This window comes from Heptranchias perlo, chromosome 25 (assembly GCF_035084215.1).
Source record: "Heptranchias perlo isolate sHepPer1 chromosome 25, sHepPer1.hap1, whole genome shotgun sequence".
NCBI classification, from domain to species: domain Eukaryota; kingdom Metazoa; phylum Chordata; class Chondrichthyes; order Hexanchiformes; family Hexanchidae; genus Heptranchias; species Heptranchias perlo.
In genome coordinates, this window is record NC_090349.1 from 16,808,181 (window position 1) to 16,825,062 (window position 16,882).

Consider the following 16,882-nt stretch of genomic DNA (forward strand, 5'->3'; position numbering starts at 1 on the left):
GCTAAACACATGATGTAGTTACTTTTGAATATGAATTGGAGTGAAATGAATGTTCCTGGCAAACAAACTGTGTTTAACAGGAATTAACTGAAATATTCATCAAAAATGTTCACTTGGAGAGTTTAACAACATTTTTTTTTAACTCAGATGAATTTCATATCTAATACTGGGAGTCATAACAATATTTGAATTGTAAATGATCAAATAATTGAATTTTACAAATAGCTGTCCTCAACAAAGCTCATCGCTGTACGTACTTGGGGTGTCTGAGAGGTATTTCCAGGATTAGTTCTGGTGGAATCTCAAATTGTTCAGGGTCATTTCCATTGGCTTGAAGCAAAAGGGGGAGGATGTCAAAGCGACCTTTAGGTCCATTCCAACCTTGTTGCATACAAACCTGCATCAATAACAATCAACAAAGAAAATATAACATTCAGATAAGCAAATGGAGAAACCTCCAGAAATAGGACTGAATACTGTAGGTTTAAAAAAGCTGTTATTTGATATACTAGACCTCAGTTAACTTCACAGAGGCAGGGTCTCCAATGACAGAGCCATCAGGTTGTTTGTACCCAGCATATCGTATCAACTGATTGTTCCAGATTCTGAAATCATGCTTGCCATCTGTTCGTTGTGGGAATATTGTGATAGCAGACCTGGAAAATCATGGACCTTATAACTGTTGAATGATGGTACACCAGCATGCTAATTTAAAACAATGCTTTTTAAAAAAAAAATAAAGATAATTAATTCTTAATTGAATCTGTGGATTTTCATTGAAATTAAATTATTATTTAACTAACCATACTAAAAGGCTTAACGATCATTTTCTTGCTCAGTGTATTTAATAAAAGGTAATGTGTTCTCATATCTACTAACACAGGATTGAGCAACGTAACAAGATGAAAAAATCCAAACAGAGTTTTCTATCAATTTGGATTTCACTACCAAATTAACAAAATGCAGCGATAGATTTTTAAAATCACAATTAGTCTCTGTTGACGAATAAGGTCGAACTTCTGTAACACCAACTGTCAGTGTTATCTAGTCAAATGAATAATACCATACGGCTCAGTTAGTTGCGTGCTGGACTAGAAAAATCAAGGCCCTAAATGGAAATCCCAGTAGGGTTCACTCAGCTCTTTATCCTTCTGAGATAGATAAAATGAATACCATCTCAGGATGTGGGGGAGATCAGGAGACTGCAAGAACTGTGCACAATGCTTGATACACTGTAGCTGTCCTTGGACATACCTGGCCTGATGCAGTAGGAATTGAGATCAGTAAATCATCATGCTACTAAGATAAGTCTCTCTCTAATAGGTAAAGTAATGGGGAAATCTAATGGGAATGGTACATACTGTATATCTTGAAATGCTCAAAAGAATTACTACTTCTCATTTTCAAATGCATTACATGGTGTGAAACTGAGCCATACAGACCAGGAAGGACTCAGATTGAATTCCGTGGTCAATGATCTAGGCTCACACATAAGGTACTGCCATGAAGAATGAAATATTGCCCTGAAGAATGAGATACTGCCCTGAAGAATGAGATACTACTCTGAAGAATGAGATACTGCTCTGAAGAATGAGATACTGCCCTGAAGAATAAGATACTGATCTGAAGAATGAGATACTGCCATGAAGAATGAGATACTGCCATGAAGAATGAGGTACTGCTCTGAAGAATGAGATACTGATCTGAAGAATGAGATACTGCCATGAAAAATGAGGTACTGCTCTGAAGAATGAGATACTGATCTGAAGAATGAGATACTGATCTGAAGAATGAGATACTGCCCTGAAGAATGAGATACTGATCTGAAGAATGAGATACTGATCTGAAGAATGAGATACTGCCTGAAGAATGAGATACTGCCCTGAAAAATGAGGCACTGGCCTGAAGAATGAGGCACTGGCCTAAAGAATGAGGTACTGGCCTGAAGAATGAGGTACCACACTGCAGTATGACTTGACATCTTCAGGAGAGGAGGACAGCAAATTGGAGGGTAAAAAAAAGTTCCTCAGCCAGAAATAGTAGCATTTATTTTAAAAGGGTGAATGCTTCCGTTAAACAGTGGACAAAGTAATGTCATACGAACATGTAACATTTGCATGGTGATATCCTACATTATAATTTCTAGTCCAATGCTTATGACTCTGTGACTAATTTTTATCAAGCATGGACCACTAGATAAAATTGATTAATAAAATTAACTTCCATGGCACCAACCTGAGGTTCCCCTTGTTGGTTGCATACTTGATGTGATTGCAAATATAGTTGAACATTCCATGAGCACTGGAACAGTCCCGTGCATCAAACACCTGCAAACATTGCAGCAATTAACAAACTTAGAAAAAGGCAATCTATCAGAAACTATTTTTTTATTTTTAAGTTTTGTCCTCTATTGTTTGATAATTTATCTTTTTTCTTCTATAATCTTAGTCCTGTGCTACTGTGCCAACATAATATATGGTATACAGTACACAGCACTATAAACATAGCTATAGGATGCTTCTGTACGATGGAGAAATCCCACTAACGATTCAATGGTTCAATTTCAGGTATCTTATGGTAATACCAGTTAAATTCTGCAGTGCATGTAGGGAAAATATTATAGGCTTAGGAATTACCCATTTCCACCTATTGAATGGATTTCTGAAACAACATCTATAGGATTATAAGCAACTGGAAGGGAAAGATCAGCTAATATCCTGGGTGAGATTCCTCACTGGAATCTGTGGAGAATTCCACCCAAAAACCTTTCTCTTCCAGATGCTGGCCATTCTGCTGTCGATCCAGCATTTTATATTTTAGTTCAGATTTCCAGCATTCACACATTTTCTCTGCATCTCTACAGGACTGAACTGTTTCAGTTTTCTCCTTGGTATTTGAGATTTATTTATCAGTCAGTGGAAACTCATCAGGGTAGATTTTGATTTTGTGTGACAGTGTAAAACGGGTGATAAGGGAATTGGCCGTCTGTTTTACATCTCTCTCGATCTTTATATCCGTTGAAGTCAATGGAATTAAAAATCAGGAGAGATGTAAAACGGGCTGCCGATTCGCTATCACTCGTTTTACACTATCACACAAAGTCAAAATCTACCCCATTGTCTCGATCTCTGTTATTACAAACATCTGTTCGCAGCAATCCATTCTCAATCCCAGCCTCGTCTCAGGAATGGATGAGTGGGTCTCAATCACCACTTCTCTATGCGACCATCATAACATTCATCAATACAAATAAATTGGAATCCAGATTAATTATAAAACACTGAAAAAAATTGTAAAACATTTAAGGGTAAATACACTGTATCCCAGGGGGAGCAGTGCTTGAATCAGGTCAGAGAATTGATGCTACAGTGTTCTAACCTTGTCTCTAACTTACACTCCCTTTGTGCAGAGCTCTCCACTAAGAACATCAGATCACTGAATTTACCATTTACAGCTTTAGCCTTAAAATAAAGCTGTTGTCCATTCGAATTCAGAATTGTTCATTGTATGACAATTATTTTTGCCAAGTGATGTAGGTACTACAGACTAAAGTTAAGTAATGCTGAAGCTGAGACTGTGTATATAGGTCATTCATGTGCACTGTCCGTATGTGAATTTGTAATTTGACAATTTAATGCTGTTTAAAGATTGAAAACAATTGTTTTTTTTTGTATTGCATTTTCCCCTTTTCTGCTCTTTAAATCTGCACCTCCAATTGTGTCAGAACCATTTAAAATACATTCTCATACAATCAGTGGTAAATCCCAACCTGTAATTTGGACCACTGGATCCTCCCAATGCAACGGGTAGCATTTCTCCAGGCATGTTTGGCCCCATAAATTAGCTCAGTGTCTTTAAGTTGATAAGTGCCAGTAGTTTCAATGTCCTTTGTTACCTCTTCGATCCTTTGAACGTGGGCCTTGGACCTATACCTATAGTTCAAAACAAATTACTTTATGCTTGTAATAAATAGCAACCCATGTAACTGAATTTGTATTTGGGAGGCAAAAGTTCCAATTTCCAGTAATTACATAGGATTTACAGCACAGAAACTGGCCATTCGGCCCAACAGGTCCATGCCACATGAGCCTTCTGCCACCTTACTTCATCTCACCCTAGCACCATATCCATCTATTCCTTTCTCCCTCATGTAGCTTCCCCTTGAATGCATCTATGCTATTTGCCTCAATCACTCCACGTGGCAGCGAGTTCCACATTCTCACTACTCTCTGAGTAAAGACGTTTCTCCCGAATTTCTTATTAGATTTATTATTGACTATCACATATTTATGGCCCCTAGTTTTGGGCTCCCCCACAAGTGGAAACCTTCTCTACATTCACCCTATCGAACACTTTCATAATCTTAGAGATGTTGGAAAAGACAGAGAGTGAACCTCTAATGGAGTGAAGCGCTAACAGAGTGAGGACTTTCAATTGGGAATTTGGTGAGTGTGGGAATTAGGTGCAGAGGGGGAAGGAATTGCTGCGTGATTTAAACCAAAGAACTATAGACTAAGACTGAGCGGAGCATAAAAGGGGGCCCCACGAGGAATCAAAAATCAAGAAAAAAAATCAAAAGGTGACGTCACAAGACAAGGAGGACGCCGAAGGGAATCAGTAAGTGTTTAGTTCATTGGTTAGTGTTTTTAGTGGTTATTGAAGTTATTGGGGATAAAAGGAGTGGGAGCAGAGACCCGAGAGCACAAAGAGCGGGACCAGAGACCGAGAGCAGAGTGGGGATATAAAGGAGCAGAGGCCCGAGAGCAGAGTGGGGATATAAAGGAGCAGAGGCCCAAGAGCATAGTGGGGATATATAGGAGTGAGACCAGTGACGGAGAGCAGAGCTGGGATAGAAAGGAGAGGGACCAGAGACCGAGAGCAGAGCGGGATATAAAGGAGAGGGACCAGAGACGGAGAGCAGAGCGGGATATAAAGGAGAGGGACCAGTGACCGAGAGCAGAGCGGGATATAAAGGAGAGGGACCAGTGACCGAGAGCAGAAGGAGGATATAAAGGAGCAGACCGGTGACCGAGAGCAGGGCGGGGATATAAAGGAGAGGGACCAGTGACCGAGAGCAGAGCGGGATATAAAGGAGAGGGACCAGTGACCGAGAGCAGGGCTAGGATATAAAGGAGCAGACCGGTGACCGAGAGCAGGGCTAGGATATAAAGGAGAGGGACCAGTGACCGAGAGCAGAAGGGGGATATAAAGGAGAGGGACCAGTGACCGAGAGCAGAGCGGGGATATAAAGGAGAGGGACCAGTGACCGAGAGCAGAGCGGGGATATAAAGGAGAGGGACCAGTGACCGAGAGCAGAGCGGGGATATAAAGGAGAGGGACCAGTGACCGAGAGCAGAGCGGGGATATAAAGGAGAGGGACCAGTGACCGAGAGCAGGGCGGGGATATAAAGGAGAGGGACCAGTGACCGAGAGCAGAGCGGGGATATAAAGGAGAGGGACCAGTGACCGAGAGCAGGGCGGAGATATAAAGGAGAGGGACCAGTGACCGAGAGCAGAGCGGGATATAAAGGAGTGGGACCAGTGACTGAGAGCAGAAGGGGGATATAAAGGAGAGGGACCAGTGACCGAGAGCAGGGCTAGGATATAAAGGAGAGGGACCAGTGACCGAGAGCAGAAGGGGGATATAAAGGAGAGGGACCAGTGACCGAGAGCAGAGCGGGGATATAAAGGAGAGGGACCAGTGACCGAGAGCAGAGCGGGGATATAAAGGAGAGGGACCAGTGACCGAGAGCAGAGCGGGGATATAAAGGAGAGGGACCAGTGACCGAGAGCAGAGCGGGGATATAAAGGAGAGGGACCAGTGACCGAGAGCAGGGCGGGGATATAAAGGAGAGGGACCAGTGACCGAGAGCAGAGCGGGGATATAAAGGAGAGGGACCAGTGACCGAGAGCAGGGCGGAGATATAAAGGAGAGGGACCAGTGACCGAGAGCAGAGCGGGATATAAAGGAGTGGGACCAGTGACTGAGAGCAGAAGGGGGATATAAAGGAGAGGGACCAGTGACCGAGAGCAGGGCGGGGATATAAAGGAGAGGGACCAGTGACCGAGAGCAGAGCGGGGATATAAAGGAGAGGGACCAGTGACCGAGAGCAGGGCTGAGATGTAAAGGAATGGGACCAGTGACCGAGAGCAGGGCTGGGATATAAAGCTGAGGGAGCAGTGACCGAGAGCAGGACGGGGATATAAATGAGTGGGACCAGTGACCGAGAGCAGAGTGGGGATATAAAGCAGAGGGAGCAGTGACCGAGAGCAGGACGGGGATATAAAGGAGAGGAACCAGTGACCGAGAGCAGGACGGGGATATAAAGGAGAGGGACCAGTGACCGAGAGCAGGGCTGGGATATAAAGGAGAGGGACCAGTGACCGAGAGCAGAGTGGGGATATAAAGGAGAGGAACCAGTGACCGAGAGCAGGACGGGGATATAAAGCTGAGACCAACTCAAACACAGGCAGAAATTTGAAAGAGGGACATCAGAGGAGAACTGGTTAGTGACTGGTTGGTGAGTAATACATTTTTTTGCTCTCAAAGCTAGGGGAATGGTTTAAACTAGGAACCAGGAACCTATAACTTGCTAACACATTACTAAATTAATAACTTAAACTAGATAAATTAATTAGTTCAAAAAATAATTAAAAATAAGCCAAGTGAATTAATTACATAAAAACTTTAATTCAGTAAATAAATAAAACAAGGTTAGATACAGATGGCAGTGGTGTACCGTAACTGCAGCATGTGGGAGTTAGTGGAGAGCAGCGTGATCCCAGGAAACCACATCTCCAGTAAGTGTCTGCAACTCAAGGTAATTCAGAGTTGTTGAGTTGGAGTCCGAGGTGCAGAAATTGCGATGCATCAGGGAGGAGAGAGTTACCTGGACACTTTGACCCAGGAGGCAGTCGCACCCCTTACGTTAGGTAGTGGTTTAGATTTGGTTAGCGGTCATGGACAGGAGGATGTGACTGCGAGTCAGGCAGGTAAGGGGACCCTAGATGCAGTGGTAGAGGAGTCTCAGCCTTTGTCCTTGTCCAACAGGTATGAGGTACTTGCTACTGATGTGGATGAGAACAAAGACTGCAGGGAAGATGGGCAAATTGACTACGGCATCGTGGTACAGGAGGCCATTCAAGTGGGGGGAGCGAAAAGGAACGTGGTAGTGTTAGGGGATAGTATAGTCAGGGGGATAGATACTGTTCTCTGCAGCCACGACCTGGAGCCCTGAAGGCTGTGTAGCCTGCCCGGTGCCAGGGTTAAGGACATCTCCTTGCGGCTGGAGAAGAACTTGAAGCAGGAGGGGGTTGTCGTGGTCTACATAGGAACCAACGACATAGGTAGAGCAGGGAATGAGATTCTGCTGAGAATGTTTGAGGAGCTAGGGTCCAAATTAAAAAGCAGAACCTCAAAGGTAATAATCTCTGGATTATTACCTGAGCCACGCACAAATTAGCGTAGGGACAAACAGATCAGATGGTTAAATGCATGTCTGAAAGAGTGATGTGGGAAGAAGGGGTTTCAATTCATGGGGCACTGGCACAATACTGGGGAAAGAGGGAGCTGTTCCACTGCGACAGGCTCCACTTAAACCGAGTTGGGACCAATGTCCTGGCAAACTAAATAACTAGGGTGGTAGATTGTGTTTTAAATTAATGAGGGGGATGGGGGAGGGTTCAGGCAAGGGTAAAGTCAAGGCTGTAGTGCAGAGTAGCAATTTGGGTAAAAACAAGCAGAGTGTGTCAGGAAGAGACAGAGAGTTTAACAAAGGTAATAAGGCATTACTGACTAAGGTCACATCAGGGAAAAATAATAAAAAGTTAAAATTAAAGACACTATATCTGAATGCACAAAGCATTTGTAACAAGATAGATGAATTAATGGCACAAATAGAGATAAATGGATTTGATCTAGTAGCCATTACTGACATGTAGTTACAAGGTGACCAAGGTTGGGAACTAAATATTCCAGGGTTCTTGACTTTTAGAAAAGATAGGCAAAATGGAAAAAGAGGGGAAGGGATGGGGGGTACTGCCGATAATAAAGGATGAGATGAAGACCGTAGTGAGAAAGGATCTTGACTCCGAAGATCAGGAAGTAGAATCAGTATGGGTGGAGCTAAGAAATAACAAGGGGCAGAAAACATTGGTGGGAGTAGTTTATAGGCCCCCTAACAGTAATTATAGTGTTGAACGGAGTATAAATCAGGAAATTAGAGGAGCTTGTAAAAAGAGTAATGCAATAATCGTGGGGGACTTTAATCTTCATATAGACTGGGCAAACCAAGTTGGCAAAAATAGTTTGGAGGATGAGTTCATGGAATGCATTCAAGACAGTTTTCTAGAACAATATAGCAAGGAACCAACTAAGGAACAGGTTATTTTACTTTTAGAATTGTGTAAAGAGACAGGGTTAATTACTAATCTTATAGTTAAGGATCCTATGGGGCAGAGTGATCATAATATGATAGGATTACATATTGAGTTTGAGAGGGATATAGTTAAGTCCGAAAATAGGGTCCTAAATTTAAAGAAAGCCAATTACGTAGGTATGAGGGGCGAGTTGGCTAAGGTAGATTAGGAAATTAGATTTAAAAATATGATGGTAGATAAGCAATGGTGAACATTTAAAGAAATAATTCATAATTCCCAATGAATATACATTCCCTTGAGGAATAAAAACTCCATGGGAAAAGTGATCCAACCATGGCTAACTAGAGAAGTTAAGGATAGTATTAGATTAAAAGAAGAGGCTTACAATGTTGCCAAAAAGAGTAATAAGTCTGAGGATTGGGAGGGTTTTAAAAATCAGCAAAGGATGACCAAGAAATTGATAAAGAGGGAGAAAATTGAATATAAGAGTAAACTAGTAAGAAATATAAAAAAACAGATCGCAAGAGCTTCTACAAGTATGTAAAAATGAAGAGAGTAACAAAAGTAAACATGGGTTCCTTAGAGGCTGAGACAGGAGAAATTATAATGGGGAATAAGGAAATGGCAGAGACGTTAAACAAATATTTTGTATCTCTCTTCACAGCAGAAGACACAAAACACAAATCAGAAATAGTGGGGAACCAAGGGTCTAATGAGAGTGAGGAACTTAAAGTAATTAAGATTAGTAAAGAAAAAGTACTGGAGAAATTAATGGGACTAAAAGCCAACAAATCCCCTGGACCTGATGGCCTACATCTTAGGGTTTTAACAGAGGTGGCTGCAGAAATAGTGGATGCATTGGTTTTGATCTTCCAGAATTCCCTGGATCCTAGAACTGTCCCCATGGATTGGAAGGTGGTAAATGTTACCCGGCTGTTAAAGAAAGGAGGGAGAAAGAAAACAGGGAACTATAGGCCAGTTAGCCTGACATCAGTAGTAGGGAAAATGCTAGAATCTATTATTAAGGATGTAGTAACAGGGCACTTAGAAAATCATAATATTAGGAAGAATCAACATGGTTTTATGAAAGGGACATCGTGTTTGACAAATCTATTTGAGTTTTTTGAGGATGTAACTAGCAGGCGCGATAAGAGGGAACCAGTAGATGTAGTATATTTGGATTTTCAAAAGGCGTTCGACAAGAGGTTGTTACACAAGATTAGAGCTCATGGAATTGGGGGAATATATTAGCATGGATTGAGGATTGGTTAACAGACAGAAAACAGAGTAGGAATAAACGGGTCATTTTCCGGTTAGCAGGTTGTAACTAGTGGGGTGCGGTAAGGATCAGTGCTTGGGCCTCAGCTATTTACAATCTATATAAATGACTTAGATGAGGGGATCAAGTGTAATTTATCCAAGTTTGCTGAAGATACAAAGTTAGGTGGGAAAGTAAGTTGTGAGGAGGACGCAAAGGGCTGCAAAGGGATATAGACAGGTTAAGTGAGTGGGCGAGAAGATGGCAGATAGAGTATAATGTGGAGAAATGTGAAATTATTCTCTTTGGTAGGAAGAATAAAAAAGCAGAATATTTTTTAAAAGGTGAGAGACTAAGAGATGTTGGTAGTCTGAACAATTTGGATGTCCTTGTATACAAATCACAGAAAGTTAACATGCAGGTACGGCAAGCAATTAGGAATGCAAATGGCATGTGAGCCTTTATTGCAAGGGGGTTGGAGTATAAGAGTAAGGAAGTCTTGCTACAATTATATAGGGCTCTGGTGAGACCACACCTGGAGTACTGTGTACAGTTTTGATCTCCTTACCTAAGGAATGATATACTTGCCTTAGAGGCAGTGCAACGAAGGTTCACTGGATTGATTCCTGGGATGAGAGGGTTGTCCTATAAGGAGAGGTTGAGTAGAATGGGGCTATATTCTCTGGAGTTTAGAATAATGAGAGGTGATCTCATTGAAACATATAAAATTCTTAGAGGGCTTGACAGGGTAGATGCTGAGACGCTGTTTTGCCTGGCTGGAGAGTCTAGAACAAGGTGTTATGGTCTCAAGGTAAGGAGTCGGCCATTTAGGACTGAGATGAAGAAATATTTCTTCACTCAGAGGGTTGTGAATCTTTGGAATTCTCTACCCCAGAGGGCTGTGGATGCTCAGTTGTTGAGTATATTCAAGACTGAGATTGATTGATTTTTGGACACGAAGGGAATCAAGGGATATGAGGATAGGGCGGGAAAGTGAATTTGAGGTAGAAGATCAGCCATGATCATAGAACATAAGAACATAAGAACTAGGAGCAGGTGTAGACCATGTGGCCCCTCGAGCCTGCTCCGCCATTCAATAAGATCATGGCTGATCTTCTACCTCAACTCCATTTTCCATCTGATTGAATGGCGGAGCAGGCTCGAGGGGCCATCTGGCCTACTCCTGTTCCTTTTTCTTATGTTCTTATGGTTCTTAAAGACCTCTATCAGGTCACCTCTATCAGTCTTTTCTAGAGAAAAGAGCCCCAACCTGTTCAGTCTTTCTTCATAGTTGTAGCCTCCCAGTTCTGGTATCATCCTTGTAAATCTTTTTGGAACTTTCTCCAGTGCTTCTGTACCTTTTTTGTAATATGGAGACCAGAACTGTGCACAGTACTCTAAGTGTGGTCTAACCAAGGTTCTGTACAAGTTTAACATAACTTCTCTGCTTTTGAATTCTATACAAATTCAGTACAAATATAACATCTGAAAGCACTTGAATTAATTGCTGATACTGAACATCTGAATGGTTGTGGTTTCTTGATTGGAGCAGGGAAAGGTGGGAACTAGATTTAGAAACCATTTTCACCCCGCGAAGTATTATTTGGCAAAGTATCGAAGCTTGGTTTTGTTCTTTGACATTAGTTTGTCAAGGTGATGGACGCAGTATAGGAGAATTGAACATTTCTCAGCACCAAACACTCTGAAATTAGTTGAGTCAAATAAAATGTCAATGTTTTTGTAGTAACCCAATCCAAACTTCAAAATAGCCCCTCTCTCCTTCCCCCACACACATTCTACATGGTGTGACATTTTTAGCTCCCACACAATCCAATCCAGTAAACTTTGAGTGAAACCATTAAAAATCAGCTGCTTTGTGCTGTGGACTTGTGACCGCTAAGAACTGGGTTATTAAAGCTCAGTTTCATTTCACTGAGGACGCTTGCAGTCATCAAGAAGTGAGGAGACTTTCACCCCATCTGTCTGGTTTGGATTCAACCTCAGGCCCCTGACACAAAAGGATAATTTTCTAACCCACTTCTCTATCCATCCAACTATCTGTTGAATTTCAGTCCAATTTTTTTTTAAATGTTCATTTAACGAGTCAAAATTCTCTGGAAGGTTTGTAAAACACAATTGCACAGCACAAGCCTGCCACAGTGATGCACTGCATGAGAGAGATGCAGTGGAGTCACTCGACTGAAGAGTTACCCATAACATACCAGCATATGGCTTAGAACTTTTCAAGAGGAATTTACTTAATCACAATCAAATTACTGAAATTTAAATGAGTTAAGACATAGCAGTTCCCATTTTAAATAGGCGTAAATTAAATAATTGCCTTCTGATGGACATATAATACTGGTTAATAAAGTCTGCTGCCAGTGGAAGTAGCTCCTCTTTTGACCGGGCTTCATTTGGTTTTCTTACTTGCTGGTTGGGCATCATAACTGATCCCATGCATATCTGCTCCGTGCACCCGGCTGCCTGTAAGCACAGAAAATGTTGAACATTTTCTAGAACTGCAATAAACCACTTTGCACTAAAATGCTCAAAGGTTGCCAGTAAAAGCCACAATTTGAATCTCTGAAAAGCTGACCATACCCTTCCAGAGTTCAGGTGCAGCGTATCACTTAATATGACGCCTGTTTCCCAGTTCTTGATCTTAATAAAGCGGGGACACTTGGATGGACTGCCATTTGACAAACTCTTTGTAGGTGACACTTCCCCAGATGAGATTATCTGAAATAAATGAACCATTCAGCTTAGCGTAGTTTACAAAATCTTATTTAAATCGGTACACATAAATGCGAAGCAAAGTACCAAACAACATTTGTATTAAAAAAAATCATTGTTTTCCCTGTATTGTACCAAGGCATATATATGGATAAACTTCTTAAAATTTGGCAATCTGGATAGTTTCGTAAAACGAGTCAGTATTTTCCACTCGGGTTCAAATCTAGATGGACAGGTTGGATAAAAGTTTTATTTCTGATGCCTGTTCAGTGATTAAAGTGAATGTTCTCCAGGGAAACCAGTATCATCAGAACAAAACTGTCTGGCAAATTGGAAAAGGTGTCCATGATTTAGTAAGACTATTCAGGGAGGTCACAGAGTGGGAGAGTTCTTTCTGAAGTTAGCATTTACAGTGAGGCCTCATCATCCACCTTAATGGAAGGGGCCCTGCTGGTGGATAATGAAAATTGGTGGTACAGAGATGAAGACAAGTACACTACAAATAAGAAAAGAAACATTATTTAGTTTTGACATTTCATGCAAGCTTTTGTCCTAGAAACATTCCAGCAGATATTCAGGTTGGCAGATAATTTAAATGCAGATAATAGAAGATGTATTGTAATTACTTTGTTATGTTACACAAGGTAATCAGGACCAGGATAGCTGGCTGAAAACATAAGCCAAAAGTTCTGAATTTTACTCCCTTTAAGCAGGGGTAATGAGCAACACTTTACATTGAAGCTGATTTTAAAATTTTGAATTTGCACAGTTGTTGCCAAGAACTAGTACTAGAAGAACTAGAAATTAAAATGAAGTAAAAAAAAAATTAAAATTTGCCATTTTGAAGAGGCTGATTACATTGACAAATGGAACATTTAACATAACTTCCCTGCTTTTGAATTCTATACAAATTCAGTACAAATATAACATCTGAGTACACATCAGAAACAGCTGGGGCAGCTCAGCTGGAGCCAGTTGTTACTGTAAGGGGTTGTGAGAAATCTGTTTGCATATTTTGTCTAGCAGTTCAAGACAACTTCCTGTGAACTGCAGTAATAATGAAGACCAAAGTAGCAAGTCTGAGAGTATTGGCAAGAATCAAAAGATGGTGGTGGAAACTTCAAGCTGAAGCTAGGTCTATGGGGGGCTATGATATGTAGAGAAGTCAGTCCAGTAGAGTCAGCCTGCATGAGGCATTGCCAGTGGCTGTGGAGATGTCTTAATGCTTATGAGCAGCAGCACCTAAGCTGTTCAGAAGGATAATGTAAATATGTGACTTAAGTGGATATGCTTTTCATCATGGTGCAGATCTTGGTCACCACTATGTCAATGAGGAAACAAAAATGCAAGAACTGATAACATGCTTCAAAACGGCTAAGATCACAATAATAGTACAATAGCAGCAACCAAGTGTGAGGTTCTGTCATCAAACTAATGGACTCGAAAAACAATTGCCTACTAAATGGACTACTATATCAATAGAAGTTCTTAACGAGACTAATGCCATGTAATTGAAAGGGCTGTTACTAGTTGGTAAACAGTAACATACAAGGTACATCTGTTCATAAAGTGTAGATGTATAAAGGACATACAATTAACATGATACTATGCTTCACCAATTATTAAAAAAGGGAAACTGCACCTTTGAGGCAAATGAGGGACCATGACACAGCAGGTAAATTTACTGCTTCCATTCTAATGCTCTAACCAACGAGAACATCAAATGGCAGTCATTTTCATTTGACACCACCAGTCCAACTGATCTCAGGAATGTTGGCAAAGTTAATAGTCTGGTAGGGAAAGGGCAGACAATGACTGTAACCACCACCACTGGACATTACCAGCTGTATACTGCCAATCTCCATATCACCTTCACAGGCCAAATCAGCCCACATTTTAGAGGGAACCTCACTAACAGCACTACAGCCAACCAATGAGTATGCAAATAAAAAGATCCTCTAACTTCTCATTATGTCCTTACCCGGAAAAAAAATCTAAGCATGAGGCCATACATAATCTTATAGAGAGGGTAATAGAACAATGTGAACTCATTTGGACTTGACCATTACCTTCCCTTAAAGAAATTATGTGGAACTATTCTCAAAATCCTTGCATTAATAATAATTTCTGTTGGTTCCATTTAGTTCTCCAAAGTTTCTATTTGCGAATGAGTTAAAATACTTGTATTATTTTTCCCAGTTTCTACCCTTTCCTCCCTTCTCCTGAAGCCATTGCTGAGGCATTGCTGGATGACTGCTGGCAACTTTCTGGTACCTCATCCAAATGCCCATTTTCCGTGTGTGAGTCTAGGCACCGAGTGACAGTAAGCTACTCAACCATGAGGCATGTGATAGCTGAGCCCAGTCCTGATCTCATGCAATGTACACACATGCGTACTTTCAAGCATGAGCCATTGGATAGTGATCAGAACTAAGAATCCTGGCTGATTTTATTTCCCCTTCTCTAGCCCATGGGCACCAAAAAGAATTTTAACACCCTCAGTGCTGTCGGTTGAGATCGGCTAATTCAGCACAGACCAGAGATCTGTGTGGTTCATTGTACTTACATACGAAATATACTGGGGAGTTAAAATAGTTAATATACTTTTCCTCTATTGATCTAATTTCCATGTTGCAAGTAACTGCATCAAATGTTTTCTATTTGATTTTTCAAATTTTGAACATTACATATTTTTTAAATGTAGCAATAAAATTGTAATTGATAATTAATCATGTATGATCCAAATACTTATTTAATTCCATTTTATTTACCAGTCATATATTTGTTGTTTGACATTTAATACATCTGCAATGTCAGCCACTGTTGGCAGTAACTCCTTACCTGTTCTGAATAAGGATTAGGAAGAACTGTCGGCAGATTTCCGTTTCTCCACAAATCATAAAACACTCTGTCATTCTCGGCTTGAAGATGCAAATACTGCTGGCTTTTGTCTACCTCACCCCTGTATGTGAACATTATTTTTATTACTTCGATGACAATAAAACAGTCTCATATCCCTTTTCTGTTTCATCAGTATGTCATGAGATAATTCAAATTTAAAATTATACTCCAGTACAATTTCTTTTAGCATGTGTATATTATATATATAAATAAATATGACATTTACACCATTTCTCCAGGGTTTCCACTGGTCTTGTGCCAAAGAGATCAGGAGAACCCCCACGGAAATTCTATCCCCTTTTTTCTTTCTTTTTGTGCCTCTCCCAGGATATTGTGCTGATATGGAGCAGGTAAAAGGTGTATGTGGTTATACCATATCTGGATAGGATGGGCTTGATGATCCTGATGGTTTTTTCCCATCCTTTTCATATGTTTATATATATATATAGAGAGAGAGAGAGGAGAGAGAGAGAAAGATATATATATATATATAGAGAGAGAGAGAGAGGGAGAGAAAGGTACATATATATATACATATATATATATAGAGAGAGAGAGGGAGAGAAAGGTACATATATATACATATATATATATAGAGAAAGGTGTATATATATATATATAAAGACAGAGAGAGAGAGAAAGGTATATATATACATATATATATATAGAGAGAGAAAGGTATATATATAGAGAGAGAGAAAGAGAGAAAGATTATATACATATAAAGAGAGAGAGAGAGAAAGGTAATATATATATAGAGAGAGAGAGGAGAGAGAGAAAGATTATATATATATATAAAGAGAGACCGAGAAAGGTATATATATATATATATATTTATGAATATAGAGAGAGAGAGAGCAAGAGAGAGAGAGAGAAAGTGACACAATATAAAATAGAGAAGTCAAATGAATGCTCAGTTATACAGGGAACCAGATGCAGACAGGTGCGCACCTATAAACAGTTATATTTACCACACCAATTGAATTTATACAATAGGTGATCTCTAACTGGTGATTTATGTCAGCATCTCCACGTCATCACTTGAATATTTTTTGTGATGCATTAATGTCATCCAATAGTGCATGTGACTGTTAAATAAATCAAAAGTGATTTCATAAATGTGACAAACTCGATGGAATACATCGGCCAATCCACCTACCTGAAGGAATAATCCTCTATCTAAAATGATATATAACGTCATTATCTTAGAAAAAATCTTTTATGTTTACTTTTTAGAATTAAAAAAAAATTCGTTCATGGGATGTGGGTGTCACTGTCGAGGCCGGCATTTATTGCCCATCCCTAATTGCCCTTGAGAAGGTGGTGGTGAGCTGCCTTCTTGAACCACTGCAGTCCATGTGGTGAAGGTTCTCCCACAGTGCTGTTAGGAATGGAGTTCCAGGATTTTGACCCAGCGACGATGAAGGAACGGCGATATATTTCCAAGTCGGGATGGTGTGTGACTTGGAGGGGAACTTGCAGGTGGTGTTGTTCCCATGCGCCTGCTGCCCTTGTCCTTCTAGGTGGGACAGGTCGCGGGTTTGGGAGGAGCTGTCGAAGAAGCCTTGGCGAGTTGCTGCAGTGCATCCTGTAGATGGTACACACTAC

At 40.6% G+C, this 16,882-nt stretch overlaps 1 protein-coding gene across 1 annotated transcript in view; it reads right to left on the reverse strand.

The window, feature by feature from the left end:
- Positions 1-16,882, reverse strand: part of nos1 (nitric oxide synthase 1 (neuronal)) — a 67,692-nt gene that overhangs the window by 32,459 nt on the left and 18,351 nt on the right. The window contains exons 4-10 of the mRNA XM_068005690.1: positions 15,215-15,335; positions 12,242-12,379; positions 11,979-12,124; positions 3,770-3,932; positions 2,236-2,327; positions 515-656; positions 258-397 (exon numbers count right to left, since the gene is read on the reverse strand). Of these exons, the coding sequence (XP_067861791.1) occupies positions 258-397; positions 515-656; positions 2,236-2,327; positions 3,770-3,932; positions 11,979-12,124; positions 12,242-12,379; positions 15,215-15,335 (942 nt within the window). The remainder of the gene's footprint in view (positions 1-257; positions 398-514; positions 657-2,235; positions 2,328-3,769; positions 3,933-11,978; positions 12,125-12,241; positions 12,380-15,214; positions 15,336-16,882) is intronic.